At 43.4% G+C, this 21,097-nt stretch overlaps 1 protein-coding gene across 1 annotated transcript in view; it reads right to left on the bottom strand.

Moving 5' to 3' along the window:
* LOC121293232 (A disintegrin and metalloproteinase with thrombospondin motifs 20-like) overlaps positions 1–21,097 on the bottom strand; it is a 440,993-nt gene that overhangs the window by 188,974 nt on the left and 230,922 nt on the right. The window contains exons 13-18 of the mRNA XM_041216086.1: positions 19,309–19,490; positions 19,087–19,223; positions 15,672–15,789; positions 2,469–2,564; positions 1,002–1,168; positions 698–827 (exon numbers count right to left, since the gene is read on the bottom strand). Coding sequence (XP_041072020.1) covers positions 698–827; positions 1,002–1,168; positions 2,469–2,564; positions 15,672–15,789; positions 19,087–19,223; positions 19,309–19,490 — 830 coding nt within the window. The remainder of the gene's footprint in view (positions 1–697; positions 828–1,001; positions 1,169–2,468; positions 2,565–15,671; positions 15,790–19,086; positions 19,224–19,308; positions 19,491–21,097) is intronic.

Raw genomic sequence — 21,097 nt, 5'->3', positions numbered from 1 at the left:
CCATCATTGCAATATTATCCGAAAATATGCATATAAATCCAAAGTTAATCAATTTGAGACACAGCTTAGATCAGATAAATTAAAACAAAAAATGCTGGAAATGCTCAACAGATGCCGGCAGCAAAGGTGGAGAGAAGCAGTGCTGTTTCAGGTCAAGTCGACCTTTCATCAGGCTTTCTGCTAAGCATCTCCAGTATTTTTTTGTATTTATTTTAGATGTCCAGCACCTGCAGTATTTGCTTATCTCCATACTCTCAGCATAATGGTAATCAGCTGTTTTCAACCTTCAGAATCTTGTGCTGGGAGAAGAGAGCAGCACCAACCGTTTCAAGCAAAGTGGAATCAGTCACTGGAAAGTTCCTGGTTTGGCCACTAAATTCAGAAGTATCCTTAATTGCTTGTCATAAGTGCATTTTTGTAGTGAAGGTATTTACATACTGGCCGTGTGATCAAATTTAAAGGAGAATTGACTTTGTGAAAAAGTGTTGCAGAAAAGCCAAGAGGTTCTGAAATGATGTGGGGGTTCCACTGGTGTGATAACTCTAATGAAAGACTGGTGAAAACCCCAGGCAAGTTCTGTAAGCTGTTACATTACACAAAAGCAGGCCCACTTTGACACCACCAGCTAAGCATTATTTTCATGTTAAATGTATTTTAAGATACAAAAATGAAATGGAAGTAAAAGGTTGGAGTTTACCTTGGCAAAGTCTGTCACACTCTTGCCATGAACCATATGGATCCCAAACAAACTGCTCCAGTTGGTCCTCTATGGGTACATTAAAAGAGTAACGCACATCGGGGTTGTACAAATTTCCAACAGATAAAACCTAGCAGGATTTAAAAGAAAACAAATTGTGAATATCAACAAATGTGCCTTTAATAACATGTGCTAATTAATGCTCCTAAAATAATGGTAGAGAAAATGAAACTCCTGATTTGCAGGCAGCGAATTACCATTCAAAAATAAGAAGGTATTGTGTTGTTAGAAAAAAAAATCCTACCTGCAAAATCAGCTCTTCCTCAATTTGATCAGTGCAGTTAATGCGCTCCACATCATTGTCTGAGCCACTATATTCAATCGTGGCTCCCTGCACATTTATTTCTCGTTTAAACATGCTCACCACAAAGTTTCCATTCAGGATGAAATTACCTTGACTGTCAGATAACGCTAAAGCACAGATCAGAAAATTCCATTAGGGAAAGGAGTGTTGGATTTCAGCAGATAGATCACAAATTGTACTAAGAAACCCAGGGCCAATAAGGGAAAACGTACTCTGGAAAATTCCTCTCTGATCCCCTCAGGAAATTGAAATCAGTCCAGGAGATCACAGACCGAGCATCATCTGTGAAGCCCCTTCTGCATGATGCAAGAACCAGTCCAGCTCCCTCTGGAAGTCATGCAAAGAGCCAGCATCCACCTCACCACTGAGCCATTAAATTGTGGCTGAGTTCACATTGATTGAAAAAAAAATCAGACAGCATTAATTGAAGAACAGCAGAATGTTCTCCTTGTGCCCTTCCTCAGTCAACATCGTGCTTCTCAAATCTGGTTTAAATTGGATTCTGCATTTTGCTTTCTTAAGTACGTTTGTGTGCATATGAATGTATACATGACTGCATGTCATTGGATGTGGACATTGCTGGCATTTATTGCCCATCCTTTCTTTAAAAAAACCTATATTATAGACTACATTTTGCGAACTTGGCAAAATGTTGCATTAGGCAATGCACATCATGGACAGTGTGAGGTCTTTAACCCTATCACAACAATGCACATCATGGACAGTGTGAGGTCTTTAACCCTATCAGAACAATGCACATCATGGACAGTGTGAGGTCTTTAACCCTATCACAACAATGCACATCATGGACAGTGTGAAGCCTTTAACCCTATCAGAACAATGCACATCATGGACAGTGTGAGGTCTTTAACCCTATCAGAACAATGCACATCATGGACAGTGTGAGGTCTTTAACCCTATCACAACAATGCACATCATGGACAGTGTGAAGCCTTTAACCCTATCAGAACAATGCACATCATGGACAGTGTGAGGCCTTTAACCCTATCAGAACAATGCACATCATGGACAGTGTGAGGTCTTTAACCCTATCAGAACAATGCACATCATGGACAGTGTGAGGTCTTTAACCCTATCAGAACAATGCACATCATGGACAGTGTGAGGTCTTTAACCCTATCAGAACTTCCTTTCAACAGAACAGAAAATAAAAATTTGGGGAGATCCAATACTCTTAGAAACCGAATCTGCATTTCAGATTTCAAAGGAGGAAGCAAATTTTGCTGATAAAGATGAGTCTAACTAGAGAAAGTCAACTTTCCTCAAGATTGTAATCTCTGAAGAAATGGTTTTTGTGAACAGGAGTGGGCTGAATTGTTATAGGTAAAGTGCATCATGTGCTGAAGACTACCAAGTATTGAATAAATAAGCCCCAAAAGTGCTTACCAAGGTAGTTGTCATCCTCTGGCTTCCCTGAATAGCTGTGCTGACGTACATCAATATTAGTTGCTCCTGAAGGTATTCTGACCACAATATTATACCCTTAAAATAAAACAATAATGTTAGTACACACATTACAAACAATCATCTCTTCCATTAAAATCCACAACATGTGCCAAGACTTGATCTTTGACAAACTGATGTGACTCCACACTGATATGTTTTCTAATCTTATGCTCTAAATTGCCGTAACTGACTCAATAACAGCAATAACTTGCATTTATAGAAAGAGTGAATTTACATTTCTATAGCATCTTTCAAGACCTCAGGATATCTCAAGGCACTCTGCAGCCATTGAACTCTTTTGAAGTGCAGTAATTGTTGTAATGTAAGAAATATGACAGCCAATCCATGCACAGCAAGGCCACATGAACAGCAATGTGGCCAGGATCAAATACCCTGTCTTTTTGGGATATTGGTTGAGGGATAAATACTGAGCAGGACACTGGGAGAACTCCTCTGTTCTTCAAGTAATGTCATGGGATCTATTACTTCCACCCAACGGTACTCATCTGAAAGACTACCTCGATATTGCAAGACAGCGTCAGCCAAAATCTGCTGACTCAGACGTGAATGTGCCACCTGTGGTGGATAGAAAAATGTTTCACAGCACTTCACAGAAATGTTCAGTAAAAATGGGTGCAAGTCCATTCACCTATTAGGAGATGGGACCAGATGCTACCCCTATCCTACCCTGCATCATCTCACTTTCCTATCACCCCTGCCTTCACTGGAATTTAAAATATGCTTGTTTAAATTCCTTATGCTCAAATCTCTCCATCACCTCACCTCTTTCCACCTCTGTAATTTATTCCAGCAGTACAATTCTGCAGAATAAGCAGACTTTTTGTATGTCCTTTTCCCAATCACCCCAGCTTTGGTGGTTGTGCCAACTTGGTCTCACTCTTTGAGCTTCCCTTCCTAAACCCCTCAGACAGACCAGCTTTAGTTCAGCGATTCTGTGCCCATCTGAAAGACTCCAATTCAGCTTCAAGTTAGTGATCAAGTTATTCTTCCAGATATTGAATTTCAGGAACTCTACTAACTCCGGTGGCATCATCCATGCAGAACTTTTGCCTAGCACTTCACCCCTCTCAACCCACAAGGGACAACAATTTAATTCTGGTTCTGTTACCAAGCGCCTCTACCTGCAATGTGTAGAACTGAAAAGCTATCAATTTATGTATGTATGAGCAATTATTAAGAAACTTACAAACTGGGATTGAAGAAAATGAGCAGAAAAAGCGTGTAAACTTTAAACAAAAAAATGATCATTTTGCACACAATCAGAATTAACTTACGTAGTTCAGCGCTCACTTCTAAAATTCTCCATATTTTATGCTTATTTTGTACCATAGTTTTCCATTTGATTAACATTAAAGTGATTCTTGCAGTTTTAACTTAAGTGCCAGCATTCTACTTTTCTCCGTTGAAGGGAGCCATTAGGTGTCATCATTTAAGGATGGGGAACCATTTCCAAAGTGGCTAGACATATATCCTAACACTACAGCCACCTCATTTTGCATTTACTTCAGGCAACTGCATCCAATCAGTGTGTATGCTGACCTTTCTATGACCCTCCACGTGTTCTCACCACAGCAGATGGGAACAAGAATTGGATTCTGCTCATAGCTATGGGTAATAGCTCTGATTACACTTAAGTGCATTACACATGATTGGATTCTACGCATGGGAATCCAGGCATAAATTGCTTTTGTACACAGCTACAGAGTTGTATAAACAGAGGATAAAATCAATCCAGATTAATTCAGTTTTTCCATACACAATGATGCTCACTGATAACAATAGAAAACACTACAAATGCTTAGGGCTGGATTTTGGACCCCACTAAGGCCAGCATTGGAGATGGGCGGGGCTGACAATTTGCGCCACTGGCTGGAGTGCCCACTCCTCGGCCCCATCCCACCTCCGGCCATTTGGGGAGGTGGAATTGGGGTCAGCAGGTCTATGCACCTCCGCACGATGAATAGCTGATCAGAATTATTAAGGGCCCAATTGGTGCCAATTAAATTAGGCCACCAAAATTTTCTAGTCGGTCTCCAGGTTTCTGCACTAACAGAGGCAGTGGAGGTGGGCACCCAGAAGCAGACTAGGTGGGGGAACCAGCCCTCCAGGCAGGCCTAGAGGCCCTCCTTACTTGTCTAGGTGCAAGATCAGCCACAGGTTGCCCCATAGAGGCGTAGTATAAGGGTGTTTAGGTTAGGAAGGGTTAAGGTGGGATTGGGGAAGCAGTACCACCTATGTTATGATGTAGAGAGTCGGATGATGGTAGATATTATATGGAGAGAGTCTGAGAGAAGTTGGCATGAAGATAGAACCTAGCCAGGGCTATACCTTGGAGACATGTATACTTGTGTGTTAAAAATAAACAGTTTATGTTCAACCACACAATCTTCCAGACCTCTTAGTGAGACACCAAGCAGCCTTACAACAAGCGGGAGCTATGTAACTGCTCTTCACACCCTCACGGTGGTGGCCTGGCTGATGAATATTTTTTAAAAATCAATAATTTACAACAGTTGGAGAGAGAACTCCTTCATTTTGAAGCACCCTCTCTGTAATTGCTTCCCATTGCAGCCTATTGCTCCTCCCAAGGCCTCCAACTTCCAGAGCCCACACATTACTATTAATTGGACATAGAATCTGGTTCTAGGCCAGTTAAGGGAATTTTGCCATGAAAATCCTAATGAGTGAATGTTTCCCCCTGGGGGGTTGGGTTTGGGACCGGGAAACAATCCAACTTTTATTTCCCACCCTCGGAAGGAAAGTCCAGACCTAACTGTTTACAGAAGCCCCTGTTCTGACACAGCTAATTCTTCTTGAGATGGTTATTTTGGAACTTGCGGCTCCTAAGCACCTCAACTGTGAGCTGAGACCTAAAGCGTTGGCTGATCATTTAATGATGGACGACACCACCACAGAGCTCGATCCTGGCCTCACACAACAGATCTACTTTCCAGCAGGAGCTGCTGGATAGATCAGTGATCAGAAGCAGGAATTCTGAGTGAGGATTCCCTTCCATTACCCAGAAAGGGATCAGCAGTTGGAAAGTCATGACTGTCTGAAAACATTGGGACTGGACTTTGTTCTGATCCAACTGATGTTAATACTGGGCAAGTTAGATCTCAGAGTGAAACCAGGCTTGGTAGATCCTAACTATGTTTTCCTTTTTAGAAACCATGGAGGTCAGTTATTGAACACATTCACAAGCATCTGCCAGTATCATTTTAACACAAAGAATAAAACATTTATTAAACAAGAAAAAAATGAATTATATTACACAAGACAATAAGGTTGGAAAGATTTCAGTACAAACACCAGAAAATGATTCAAACTCTCACTATTCCTTTTATCCCAGCAATCCTTACAGACACAAAACCTTAGTGAAGATTTACCACTGTGTCGACATCAAGGTTTCTTGCTTGGGTTAGCTCTGTTTCAAACAGTTTACTTCCAGCCGACATCTGAGCATTAACTAGATGCTTCACTTCAGCTGGTATCTCTCTCACTCAGACACCCAAACACCACAATCTAAAACTCACTATTACTTCAACTTCTGGGCAAATGCATGGGTTGTCTAAACTCAGTTCCCCAGCAGGCCTGCAGGGTCCCTTATTAGAGAGATTAGACCTTCTGCCTGCACTAATATCAAAACAAAAAACTGCGGATGCTGGAAATCCAAAACAAAAACAGAATTACCTGGAAAAACTCAGCAGGTCTGGCAGCATCGGCGGAGAAGAAAAGAGTTGACGTTTCGAGTCCTCATGACCCTTCCACAGAACTCTGAAGAAGAGTCATGAGGACTCGAAACGTCAACTCTTTTCTTCTCCGCCATTGCTGCCAGACCTGCTGAGTTTTTCCAGGTAATTCTGTTTTTGTTCTGCCTGCAATCTCTGGTATACAGGCACCAACTGACTGTCCTGCTATGTTTCCCTGTCTCACTGTGTGTCTCTGGATTCCTGTTGCTCAGTAGCAGCAGTTTTTTCTCCTTTATTTCTTTAACTTCACTAAACTACGAACCCCTTGGTAACCCATCTCTTTTAATCTCGTTAAAAATGCACGTATACAAACAGGGCCTCTGACTTCCTGGCACCCAGCTCACAAATACCTCTAAGTGAAACTAAAACCAGGTTTCACCTTCCTTAACACCCAAATAATATTTCACAATTTAAAAACCAAAAGCTACTTACCTCTCTTTGGTCTGCCCACTCTCCTACACTCTCTATCCCTCTCAAAGATACCCCCATAAACCTCTGATCAACAGGGGCCAACAAAGCTCATGGCACCAAATCCCCTGCACTGGGGCATTCAGTACATGTTGCCTCTGTTGAGGGCAGTAAAAACCCAATCCTGACTCCAACATCTCTGTCTGGCTGTGATAGGCCTACACCAGCTGACAAAGCCTTGACAATCCGAAGGTATTGTAGACAGGGAGAGCATCCAATGAAAACAGGCTTATCCTGCACTTTGCTGCGAAATGGGTGTCCCTTCAGGGCCAGGATTAAGAAAATCAATCCATATTAATCACATATGAAACCAGCCCATCCATGGGAGAAGTTCTGTTAATTATCCCAATCAGGAACAGGATCTGTGGATTGCTAGGACCAAATGGCACCGGTAATGCATCTCATTGTTATTTAAAATTGCTCTATTGTGATTGGATTTCCAAGAGCCTTTGCATAATAAATCAAAAGCAGCATGCTGAACAGGATATCAACACACTGGGCAGAATTGGCCCAACCCAATCTCTGGCGGGCGGGGAGCTGATCCCCGCTGGAGAAGCAGGCCCCGCTGCCATTTTTCGTGGGCGGGACAATTAAGGCCCTCCCAGGGTGGTGTCCGGTGGGAAGCACTATGTGTTCCCTGTGCGGGGGGGGGGGGGGGGATTCCCTAAAAGTGAGAGTGCGCTCTTTCACACATGCGCACGACAGAAAGCACATCTCCCTGCGGCTAAGTGCAGCCTCAGGGAAATCTCTGACTTTAAAAACATTAAAAATAGAAAAAAAAACCTTAACATGTCCCCCTCATGTGACATGTTCATAATTTACAGAATAACTTCATTAAAGATGTTAAAACCCTACATGAAGCCTCATCCTGCCGGTGGATGAGGTTTCACGTTTTCTCTATTTGCCGCCGGGGTTCCTGGCCGACCCGATAACCTTAAGGTTGGATGGGCAGGTCCTTTAATTGTTTTAATGATCCTGTCAGTGGCCTCAATTGGCCATTGACAGGTCAGCGGGCCCACAGCTGATTTTGCTGCGCCCCCCCCCCCCCCACTTCCTGAAGATTTAAATGGGGCAGGATGACATCGGGGGTTCCGCCCAATGTTATCCCACATCATTTTATGCATCGGCGAGCAGGCCCCACCCCCTTCATTACTGACAGCAAAATTCAGCCCATTATCTGTTCTCTGGCACTCATAGTGGAGACTGACACTTGTGAGGAGGGAACCGAGGGAAATTTCAGTCAAGCAGCCCTCCCTCGATTTTTAACATGATGCACTGCCTGCCAGTGCCTCTCCCTTCTAGGAACACCCGATGGAGGAAATAACCTTACCATCAGCTGAGGAAAAATGCTCAAGAGGCGACTGTATGATGCTCACTCTCTGCAGGATCACTGGGGCACAGAGAGAATAATCAGCATCATAAGATGAAGACTGAATTAAAATCATAAGGTAGCAACAAAAACACCGGCAGAAGGTAACAATAGAGATAGCAATTCAATGTGGAATGGACCCACAAGGGATAGAAAGTAGATCGGCAGATAAGTCACTGGTGGAGTATTAAGAGATTGGTGCCAATCAATTATGTAGAAACAGAACAGGGGTGTAGCTAGAGAAGGCATCTCACACATTGCATGGAAGACCTGGCATACAAAGATCTTGGAACTCATTTATTGGGCAAAAAGGAGCCTGTGGGCTTGGACAGGAATGCTGTCAGTGTGTATTTTCTGTAGGACAAAGAGCTCTGGGTTAAATGGGGGTTGTGAAGAGAATGTTTCGTTCTTCTCTTCACAGTAAACAGGCCAATCATACGACAGAGGTTGGTAAAACAATGTGGGTTTCATTTAAAAGTAAGACGATATACAAATAATGTTAACTAGGAGACTAATATACACACCTGACTCCTGCTACTGTAAACTGATTACAGGTCCTAGGACTGATACATCCCATCAAAGGCAGTGAAGAGGATAGTGGACTAGGTGATCCACTAGGTGATAAAGGCATGGCTGAGGCTTTCAGCAGTGACAGGGTGAGTTAGGGGTGCAAGTGCTGTTCGGGCAACAGACGCTGCTTAAGCTCAGTGAAAATACCAAGGCTGGCCACAAATGAGCTCAGTCCCAACAGGTAGTGAAGTAGGTCACAGGCAAGACCACAACTAAATAGCTTCAATTTTGCCAACAAAGAGCCATGCTTAAGTGTCTACTTAATCATGACTTGATGTCAGTCAGGCAGTACAGTAAGATTGCTCAGTGGGAGTCAGTGACTAATAGAGTAGTGACTGCATCGTACAAGATGGGATGGGACACAAGAGAGACTTACGAAAGCTATACAATGCAGGACAGACAATGGAAGAAGATGGAATAATGAAGAGTATTGAAAATGGCAGCTAGGTGAAAGGAACATTGAACCATCCCCATGGCAGGACACTGCTACTATTAACACCTTTTATGGGAAGATCAACTCCAGATTGAAGAAATGGACGAACAACGCACACCTTCTCACCATCGTGTGCACACAGCAGGGTAGTGCCGTCTACCATTACAGGGGATTTGACAGTAGGTCACCCAGCCTTGTTTACCTCCTACCCTCATTTCCTCTGAGCACAATGTGCAGCAAAATCAGAAGTGCAGTGATTAGGGAAACAGTGATGGTTTTTGGATGCTAACTCAAAGGAACTCTACCCCTTTTCCCGATATGCTTTTTATTTTTTAAGAGCTACATTTATCCACATATTCAAGTGCCTGGATGTTAAAAATTTTCAATACTTCCAACAATGAGTTGAGGAAACAGAACTGACAAAGTGAATTGAAGTTGACAGAATGCAAAAGCAAAAATAGGCTTTAAAAACCTCAGTTTACACATGGGGCTTGCGTGCTCTGACAGCGTTTGCTCAATTATGCCAATGTCTCAATTGTCCCAACTCATATGTTACTGCCTGCAGAATACTGACTGCGCTATAGTTACTGAAAGTGGAAAGTTGGGGTGGAGGTCTTAAAAAAACCCTCCTTACACACTCAATTATCAAGCTTCCATAATAGCAATTTCAGAAGGGAAAAGAGACTTTGACTTTCATCTTGAACAATGGAGAACTGCTTTCGTATTCAGTATCACTAGGGAGAGATAAATGTGTAGTTTCACACAGAAGGAGCACAGAGCAGACATAGAGGGCTCCAACCTGCACTTGATGTGAATGTGGCTTACCAAATCACCCCCTCATCTAAACAAATTAGCTCTCTTCCTCTGTTGCATTTATCAGTCTGGTATGTGTTCAGTTACTTTAACAGTGGCATGGGTTCCAGGCCAGCACTACCTTGATGATATTTCTTGGCTCCCATTGCAGTCAGTAACCCTTCCCCAGGAGAAGGCTCTATATATTTATGCATACACAGGCTAGTAGAACTCCCTTCATCTTAGTAAACAAATCAAGCATGTAGAAGCATCTGCATTCCCCACACGTTTAAATCAACTCTAGCTAAGTTTAAAGAGGGTTCAGGATGTCCAAAACATTCCCCCTCAGGCACATTAGAACCAGGTTTGATATATCACAGGACTTATCCATTAAATTGGTCATTTCTGTCAAAGCTGGAGACCAAAAAGCCCCCAAACAGCCACACGTTATAATCATAAATGCCTTGGATTTTCTGGTCAATGGCAATTGAATGGCATTCACCAGGTCATTCCGCTTAAAATTGCCCACAAACTTTTCACAGTCTTTTCACAGCAACTTCTGATCATTGGGAATGTGATTCAGCGCAACCCCCTCTGCATGGAAGGGGGTGGGATCTGGAATCTGTACAAAAATTGTCAGCAACGTGTCTCCTCATCCAGTCAGATTAAAGAATCCTCACTGACCCATGCAGAATCTAAACCAGAAGGGCAAGTTACAATATTTAATTAGTGTAAAATATGGTACAGAAAGGAAAATGAAGTGAGAGAAAAAAAAATGAGATTAAGAGAGAGAGAGATAAAAGAGACAAAAAGTAAAAAAAAACTTTTTAAAATTTCCAATAATTAAATCTGAAGCAGATTCTGCCCATATAAAATTAAATTTTAGTGGCAGGAAAGTTGTTTGACAATAACTGAGTTATCATGCTGTTAAAATTCATTTACATGGGTAACTAATGGGTAAGTACCGCAATTTCATGCCCCTCATATATTTCAACACTGATTCTATCAGCGAGTTCTAGCAAAGCTTACGGAGGATCAGAGTAAGTCAAGACAGCAATATGTTGCTGTCCAATTTACTCCTCAGTAATAGTTAACACCAATAGCCTCAAGTACCGCAAAATATGGGCTATTAGACACTCCACTCTGTGATATTCTCATAACTACTGGGTTAATGGGCTAAAAGTGTTAACCTATGTAGCTAACATTACTTCTGACTTGCTCTGTTTCTGCTAAATGCCTAAAACCTGAATTCCCTTTCTTAACTCTTTTTAGTCTGTCTTATTCCCCCTTTCACAATTTCATTCATTATCACTGTATTTCCCTCTCTGACTCATATTCCCTTTTGTCTCTATTATATTGCATTCCATCGCTCCGTTTCGCCTTTCTCATTTCTTGTTCACCATCCGGTTCTCTTTTCATCTCTGTCTTTGCCTGTATTGTGTGAATAGGGGGAGCATTCCTGTTCACTTTAACCCCACAGGAATACAAGGAATCGTTTTGTTTTTAAGTGTTGATTTTCTGAGTTGCCTCCTGCAGTTCCCATAAGGAATGCTGGTTAGGCCACTAAGGCCTAGTCCCAGTAGATGGAGCATGTGGGTACACAATCCACTCTTTAGTACCAAAAACTGCAAATTCAGCAATGATTGTGATTGTTATGTCTGTTCTGCCGGGACTGTGGCTTCCCACATGCATCAGGTGAGCCCCACGTGTTCCAGCTCAGGCAAATCAGCTCAGCAGGGAATTTGGCAAGATTGGTGCACCCACCGGTGTAAGTTTCAGTGTTGTTTCTGCACAAGTACGAACCAGAAAATTCCAGGCCTAGGTTCCATTCCATACATGCAGAGTTTTGTTTTCTACATGAAAGGCCAATTGAAAAGCGGACTTTTGCTGTCTGGTTTGTGACTGTCTAAATGACAGAGCAGCAAGCCATCCCCAACCCTGCCATTGAAATCAAATGGTCGGTCACCCTGCTGATAATAAATTATCAGCCAGGGTTCTGATCCCTACACTGATCACTGTCTAGTGACTATCCATGTGTGTGGGCAACAGATAATGAGAGGGTTTGGATGTCTTGTCTTTCCTACAACTGTCAATGGTCACTGTCCAGAATGGCAGATATAGTGCAGCGTTGGAGGGTTGCCAACACAAGTGGAACTGTAGCCCAGTATATGAGGGCGGGTGGCTGTGGGGGGATGGGGACAGAACAGATCTTTTAAAATGGTCTAAAGAATGATGTTCTGTCACCAAATTCTGAAATTGGACCCACATCTTAAATGTCTCTAATTTTTCAAAATAAGTAATTTCCTTGTGGGGCGGGGATTAATTATACTGAGTACTGAATCTTATTTCCTTAAGATCTTAAATGAGGTATTTTAAGACTTAGCTGAAATGTGCACCTAAGATCAAATTGTTGCAATAATATTGAGCGCCACCTGGGGGTGACAATCTATCTAAACTCAAAACGTCAGTGACAAGCAGAATTAAGTTCCAGGGTTGATTACATAAAACTTTATCAAATGAATTCTTCACAAACAGAAAAATCAAAGGATCAGTTTTACCACAAAACCTTCATAAATGCTTAAGGATCATAATCAGCATTAGTAAATGCAATAACATGATTATTGTAGCCTAACACTTTTGGGCATTATAATAGGTGCTTGTTACAGGGGACAATATTTCATGTCCCATAATCCAAGATCAAGCAGTTTTATAGAGAGATATAAGGGGCACCACTGGCCATTAAAAGCCCTGTGAGCCTATTCCTGACCCCATTGATCCATGTACACTTTCCATAAGACATCACTGGATGGGATCCAGAAGTGGGAGTGCTCCACAAAGTGCTGGGATGAGTTCTAGCTTCATCATTACCAGGTCCGTAAGGCTGGTGATCATATCCATACTGCTCACCTCTACCTCTTCCCACCTCCATTTTAATTCCCAGTCTATATCAAGGCAGTTGTTTGACTACTTCAACTGAGCTCAGTATCTCTGAGTTAGGATAGGGATGGGTGGGAGGGTGGGATGGGGGGAACACACCAGTGACATTGCTTTCAAGCACTCCTGTGAGGTATGGCACATGACTGTGGATAGAATCAGCTTCGGTATTAATTCCTTGACCAATCAAACAGTCCGGCAGCTGCATAGACTCTTATATTTATAATAGCAACTTGGCTAATAGTGAGTGACTGCCATGTGGAGCTATACTGTAGCAAAGCATCAGGGCCTTCTGGAGAAAAAGGGTGAAAATCATGAATGTGCATGACTTCAATTTGCACTCCCCCACAGAGCTGGAATACAGTTCTTATTGATAAATGTCCACCTTAGGCCCAGTAATAGGGGAAGCACATAGACTCCAGAACTGTCCCTGCCACATGCTGAAACTTTGCCCAGGCTGTGTTATAGAAAATGCACATTCCTGTAGCAGAAGGTACATAAAGGGTTAATGTGGGACTGAGTACATGCTGCCCACACAGTGAAGACACCTGACCCAGAGCCAGAGTCAGTCTGGAGATGAACACGGGGTGGGAGGGGTGTGGGGGGAGGGAGGTGGTGGCTTAAGACCTAGAATGGGCTCAGCTCCATACCTGTACTTTCCAGTGTAAATACGTACATAGTTATGAGTTGTTAATAAAGACTTGCTATTAATGTACTCCAGACTACGAAGCCTACTTCATGGTGTCCAAAGCAGGATTCTTCAATTGCCAGGCATAAACAAGACTGACCCATGAAGAATAGTGGGCTAAATGGAATGGTGGAGGGTTACTGTAGCCCAGCACCTCCAACAGACAGCTTTACAGACCCACAACGTCAAAGCTGCCTGGTTGTGTCAACACTGAAGAAATTAGGTCACTTTTGTTGGTTCTCTGATGATTGAAACATGGGTTCTGAGCTCCGCAGGAGCCCCTCTGTTGCAACAGACTGGCACATAGAGAACTGGAAATAGGGTAAAGCAGCAGCACTTACAACAGTCCTAAACTGACATTGATGCAATAGATCAAAGGAGTTGTTTCCGACTAGGCAGGCAATCATGTTATTAATCAGGTCCACTGTTCAAATAAATTCACTGCAGATAATGGACTTCCGCCCATTCGATAAGTCGTTTGTCTTCTTCACACCTGATTCCGGTATCAGTAGTTTTACCTGTTATCGTGTCATCAGCTGGATCTGAGAACATTCTGTAAGTGCCTAACTCAGGAATTCCATTCCTAAATCTTTTCACTCTGCTCTCTTTTCCTTTAAGATGATCCTTAAACCTATCTCTTTGATCATGCGTTTGATACCTCTTCTAATATCTCTTTATGTGGTTTCATTGCACTCCTGTGAAAGACCCTTGGGACACTTTATTATCTTAAGGGTGCTATGTAAATGCAAGCTGTTGACTGACTGGTACTTGCAAATTCACATATATTAAGCATTTCAAAGACAAAGTAAATGTTAATGACTTACGAGCACAGGCAAACATCACTATAGGGAACCAGCTGGACTAGATTGCCGTTCTGGACATACTAATGCCTCCAGCCAGTTTAGTACATTGATTGCCCAGATACTAACACAAAGGAACTCTTGTTTTCTTTTACAAAAAAAGCAACTAGCTGAAGTCCACTTAAAAACTTGTTGGCCTGGATTTAGTGGGTGTAATGACTGCGAAACTGTCAGTGCTCACCTGTGTAAAACTGACAGCAACTTCAGGCATCCACATTCATACACACAGTTAAAGTGGAAATCCAGAGGTCGCTGTCAGAGTTATCGTGCTCTTCCCCAGGCTAACCTGTTGCAGTCTTCAGAGATGCAATCAACACAGACCCAGTGAATTGATGTGAGCTTCAACTTTTCACACTATTTTCACCTGTATAAATGACTGAAAGTGTTAAGCCTTGCTGTATGAGGTGCAATTAAGTCTTTAATGGTGTACCAAATTATTAGTCACTGCTAAACATGCTTTAGATCTGAAAAATTAATTTACCAAGTGTGGAGTCTCAATCTCTCAGATGAACATTTAAAAATGTGATTATTAAAATAATAAACTTTTTTATTAGGTTTATGATATTTCAGCTTCTACTTTTATTGGATGCGTATGTTCCAATTATTTTGCTTTCTGTACAATGTCCTAAAATGTGAATTATAATCCCTGCTTTCTACTTTGCAGCCTGTAAACATTTTTCAGTCTGACTGGTTGATAATTCTGCAAGCTGCCTTCACTGTTTCTCAGCACCACAGACGGTGCCAGATTCACAGTCACATCTGAATAGAGAAAATTAATGCTACAAAGCTGCTAGACCTTTGTGGGCAGTTTTTTTTTGAGGTCAATGGCAAGCAGTTCCTTTGCTGCTGACTACAAAATCTGGGCCATTAAGTCTAAAAAGCATATGAATAATAAACTATTTTCACTTATTCAACAATGGAGCACTACCTCCACTACAGCAGCAATCATCAATTGTCACTTACAACAACCAGAAGCACAGCAGGCCTGCAAGCACAAGGCTTTTCCACTTGATTTTCCCAGATTTTTACAGTCAGTAATTGAAGTATATTTTCACAATTGTTAACCATATTATCATGTTCAAGAAAGTGAAGCTGGAATCCAAGATGTAAGTTTTTTTTTGAAAGAAATTTTGCTTTAAGAACAAAAACTCTTTTAAAGTGGGCTCACACATTCTCAGTCAAAACAAAAAAAACCTCTTGTTCTCACTGGTTTGGTTGGTGGGTTTTTCTCTATACATCCAGCAAACACAACTTACCATATTGCGCACTATTAAAAGTGCCAGCCAGAGTCCGACATGAGGAATTATCTCCACCACACACTCCACATTTATCCCGCCTTGCTTTGGAATTCAGTACGTGGTCACACCCAGCTTGCTGTAAAAGAAGCACTGGGAATTAGGGATTAAATGCAATCCCTCAATGCATGGCTGATGTGGAAATAACAGTTTCCATAACCTGCCAAATAAATTATTAATTGGGAGAGTACTTACACTTGTCAATGAACATGTAACCCATCCTAAGCAAAAACAAGAATAACTGGAAAAACTCAGCAGGTCTGGCAGCATCTGTGGAGGGGAACATAGTTAACGTTTCAAGTCTGTATGGCTCTTCAACAGAACTAAATAAAAATAGAAAAGAGGTGAAATATAAGCTGGTTTAAGGAGGGGGGGGTGGTGGGACAAGTAGAGCTGGATAGAGGGCCAGTGATAGGTGGAGATAACCAAAAGATGTCATAGACAAAAGGACAAAGAGGTGTTGAAGGTGGTGATATTATCTAAGGAATGTGATAATAAATACAGATAGTCCTAGTGGGGGTGGGTGGGGGGAAGGTACAGACAGCCCAAGTGGGGGTGGGGTGGGGGGGGAAGGTACAGATAGCCCTAGTGGGGGTGGGTGGGGGGAAGGTACAGATAGCCCTAGTGGGGGTGGGTGGGGGGAAGGTACAGATAGCCCTAGTGGGGGTGGGGGGGGGGAAGGTACAGATAGCCCTAGTGGGGGTGGGTGGGGGGAAGGTACAGATAGCCCTAGTGGGGGTGGGTGGGGTGAAGGTACAGATAGCCCTAGTGGGGGTGGGGTGGGGGGAAGGTACAGATAGCCCTAGTGGGGGTGGGGTGGGGGAAGGTACAGATAGCCCTAGTGGGGGTGGGGTGGGGGGAAGGTACAGATAGCCCTAGTGGGGGTGGGGTGGGGTGAAGGTACAGATAGCTCTAGTGGGGGTGGGGTGGGGGGAAGGTACAGATAGCTCTAGTGGGGGTGGGGGTGGGGTGAAGGTACAGATAGCTCTAGTGGGGGTGGGGTGGGGGGAAGGTACAGATAGCTCTAGTGGGGGTGGGGTGGGGGTGAGGGATCAAAATAGGCTAAAAGGTAGAGATAAAACAACGGATGGAAATACATTTAAAAATAGTGGAAATAGGTGGGAAAAGAAAAATCCATATAAATTATTGGAAAAAAGGGGGATTGGAAAGGGGTGGGGATGGAGGAGAGAGCTCATGATCTAAAATTGTTGAACTCAATATTCAGTCCGGAAGGCTGTAAAGTGCCTATTCGGAAGATGAGGTGCTGTTCCTCCAGTTTGCGTTGAGCTTCACTGGAACAATGCAGCAGGCCAAGGACGGACATGTGGGCATGAGAGCAGGGTGGAGTGTTGAAATGGCAAGCAACAGGGAGGTCTGGGTCATGCTTACGGACAGACCGAAGGTGTTCCGCAAAGCGGTCACCCAGGCTGCGTTTGGTCTCTCCAATGTAGAGGAAACCACATTGGGAGCAACGAATGCAGTAGACTAAATTGAGGGAAGTGCAAGTGAAATGCTGCTTCACTTGAAAGGAGTGTTTGGGCCCTTGGACAGTGAGGATTGGGGAAGTAAAGGGGCAGGTGTTGCACCTTCTGCAGTTGCATGGGAAGGTGCTGTGGGAGGGGTTTGAGGTGTAGGGGGAGATGGAGGAGTGGACCAGGGTGTCCCGGAGGGAACGATCCCTGAGGAATGCCGCCGGGGGGGTGAAGGGAAGATGTGTTTGGTGGTGGCATCATGCTGGAGTTGGCGGAAATGGCGGAGGATGATCCTTTGAATGCGGAGGCTGGTGGGGTGATAAGTGAGGACAAGGGGGACCCTATCATGTTTCTGGGAGGGAGGAGAAGGCATGAGGGCAGATGTGTGGGAGATGGGCCGGACACGGTTGAGGGCCCTGTCAACGACCGTGGGTGGAAAACCTTGGTTAAGAAACAAGGAAGACATGTCAGTGGCACTGTTTTGGAAAGTGGTATCATCAGAACAGATGCGACGGAGGCGAAGGAACTGAGAGAATGGGATGGAGTCCTTACAGGAAGCGGGGTGTGAGGAGCTGTAGTCGAGGTAGCTGTGGGAGTCGGTGGGTTTGTAATGGATATTGATGGACAGTTTATCGTCAGAGATTGAGACAGAGAGGTCAAGGAAGGGAAGGGAAGTGTCAGAGATGGACAATGTGAAAATGATTGAGGGGTGGAAATTGGAAGCAAAATTAATAAATTTTTCCAGGTCCAGACGAGAGCATGAAGCAGCACCGAAGTAATCATCGATGTACCAGAGAAAGAGTTGGGGAGGGGACTGGAGTAGGACTGGAACAAGGAATGTTCCACATACCCCATAAAGAGACAGGCATAGCTGGGGCCCATGCGGGTACCCATAGCCACACCTTTTATTTGGAGGAAGTGAGAGGAGTAACCCCTCCTACTGGATGATGTTCAGCAGGATTGCAGGCAAATGATGATGCCAGCACCAGACACAAATGAGGCCAGATATCCAGCATTCGGCAGGCCACAGCTGGCTCACACCACAAAATACACAGCTGATCATCATTAATTGAAGCCAAGTGGTATCATTGAAGATCAACACACTGAAAAATACAAAGCCAAAGAAGAATATTCATACTAGCACAAGTGCACCTGACACGCAGAGGGAGGTTGGCATACAAGGCAACATCAACCTTCGAGGTCCAACATCCAGGGAAGAAGTTTCCTGAATGTTGGTGCAGAGGTACCATCCAAGAAAGTTATAGCATTATAGTGACATTCCTTCATCAGCACCTGGTTTTTTTTAATTCATTCACAGGATGTGGGAGTCGCTGGCAAGGCCAGCATTTATTTCGCATCCCTATTTGCCCTTGAGTGGAGGATCAGTGGTCTAGTTCTGAATCCGGATGGTCTGTGACTAGCAGGGGATCTTGCAAGTGGTGGTGTTCCCATCTGTTTGCTGCCCTTCTAGGTGATAGAGGTTGTGGGTTTGGAAGGTGCTGCTGAAGGAGGCTTGATGAGTTGCTGATACGCACCTTATGGATGGTACACTCTGCTGCCACTGTGTGCGTCAGTGTTGCAGGAGTGAACGTTGAAGGTAGTGGATGAGATGCCAGGCAAGCAGGCTGCTTTGTCCTGGATGGAGTCAACTGCGAGTGTTGTTAGAACTGCACTCATCCAATTAGTGCTGAGTAACCAGAGCACAAGCTCAGACGTCACAGACACTTCTCACACCTCAGGCCTCCTCGCCAAATGCACATGGTTCCCAACCTCGCAGTATCAACTCTCATATGCTGTCCACTTTCAGAGGTTTTTGATCTGTTACAGCCCAGCTCCCACCCAACTCCAAAGTAGAAGGAGAAGTTAAATGCATTAGGTTTCCAATGTGCAATTTCTCAACTTACCCTGCACAAGCCTTGCACGCAGATATCATTTGTTTCGGGCCCACAAGGAGTACCATCAGTGGCACGATCTTTGAGCTGATAATATGCTGTAGTCCCAGCCACACGACAGAAAAGTTTGCACCGATCCTTCATCAGAACTGCAACGGAATACACACATTTGTACTGACTCCAAATGTTACGAGTTTCTGCCACATTGCACTGCAATCACTTTGGAATACTTACTGCCACTATACTTTGGAAGCCAGCGTACATTTGGTGGCAAACCGTTGATGTTAAAATGCTTTCCATCAAATTCTGAGCACTGCTGTTCCCTGAAATCCTTCCTTCCTTTCGGACACGGGTCCGTGTTACAGGATCGGAATTTCATTCTGCGGCCCACACAATACTTTCCACCATTTCTGGGCCTGTTTGGGGCAAAAGAAGCAATATACTTATGGCTAAAGCAAACACGTCTGCAAGACATAAATAGCTTAGACAATAAACAAAATCTCAAGCCTATGGAAATAAAAATTATCTTCTGATATGTACAGTGTAAGAATGTTAAAAAGACACACCAAGAACTGGGGTTTTGCCTCAGCAAGAACATTTTAAATCATTACTTTTTCTGCAGCTGAAACTAACAAGTATTAGGAATTGAATATGTCATCATTGGTCATAACGTGTCCTCAATTTACACACTTTATTAAACAAAACTAACTGCTTCCAACAATTGTCTTGCAGTGTGGAAAACTAACCATACCTGAGGGTCAACTTCAACTGACAATCTGACAGAAGGAAATTTTCATTTCTCTGAAAGAGATTGGATGCAGCCAGCCATCAGTAGCATGGATGTGCTCAGCCAACGGCATGATCCTCATGAGCAGGTCACACACCATTCTTCTAACTGCAATTTCTACTCATTTACTTCTTAAAATAAGACTATTGAACAGACTGTGCATGAGCCTTTTAGGTGAAGTGCCATGTGACTGGATGGGAATCTGATGGTATGGATATTCACCTGATTCGCTGGCCAACGCAAAGCCAACCTAAGGCAACGTGAATCGTCTTGGCTGGAAATTCCACCTCATGGATTCAACAGGTTGTTCAGGGAACTTCTACATACTTTGTTCCCATGAGCAAGAGGTGCATCCATGGGATGAGTGGAGATGATGGGTATTGTCTTTCTTTTGGCTAAGTTTAGATCAGCGAGCTTTCTCAAGGTGCATGTGTAAGATTTCCTTTCTTCTATGGTACAATTGATGTTAAGATGACCAATAGACCGGCTGGCTGCATTGCCATTACAGTCATGTCACTGGTTGTCCCAAATAAATCTTAAATGTCATTTTAGTTCATGCCTGACTGGCTGGCACAAACATTCCGTTCTCTGTTATCCTCTGCTGCCCCATTCATATGAATTCCTCTTGGTGAATGCCATCTAAAGACGTATTTGCCTCTGCCACTGGAAGTTGGGAACCAAACTAATTGAGAATGTGGGACCTCAGTAACACGGGCTGTCTAGAGAAGCTTGGATTATTCACCATGGAGCAGGAATGGTTAAGGGGACATTGAGTTTTTTCAAATTAATGAAGGTGCTTGGTAGAGTAAATAAGGAAAGACAATTGCTAGTGACAGCAAAGTCAGTAACTAAAGGGAACAGATTTAAGTTAAGTAAGATAACGAACAAATAAACCAGAGGTGAGATGAGGAAAATTTATTTTACACAGCGGTGTTATCATCAATGCAGTACCTGAAAGGAGGTTGGAAATCGATTCAATAGTGGCTTTCAAAAGGGAATTGGGATAAATACTTGAACAGAAAAAATGGAGGGGGCTATGGGGAAAGAGTCGGGGGAGTGGGACTAACTGGATGACTCTCTCAAAGACACCAGAACAAGTATGATGGGCTGAATTCCCTCAGGCACAGTATCATTCTATGAATCTATTTTCAAGAGGCAACCAGATACAAACTCATCATTTGCTACAGTGTTATTCTGCTCAGACCCCCATTGGGTAGAGAGAATTGTTAAAGAGAT

Source organism: Carcharodon carcharias, chromosome 21 (assembly GCF_017639515.1).
Source record: "Carcharodon carcharias isolate sCarCar2 chromosome 21, sCarCar2.pri, whole genome shotgun sequence".
NCBI classification, from domain to species: domain Eukaryota; kingdom Metazoa; phylum Chordata; class Chondrichthyes; order Lamniformes; family Lamnidae; genus Carcharodon; species Carcharodon carcharias.
The sequence above is the reverse complement of the archived record's forward strand: the minus strand, read 5'-3'. Positions and strand labels throughout refer to the sequence as shown.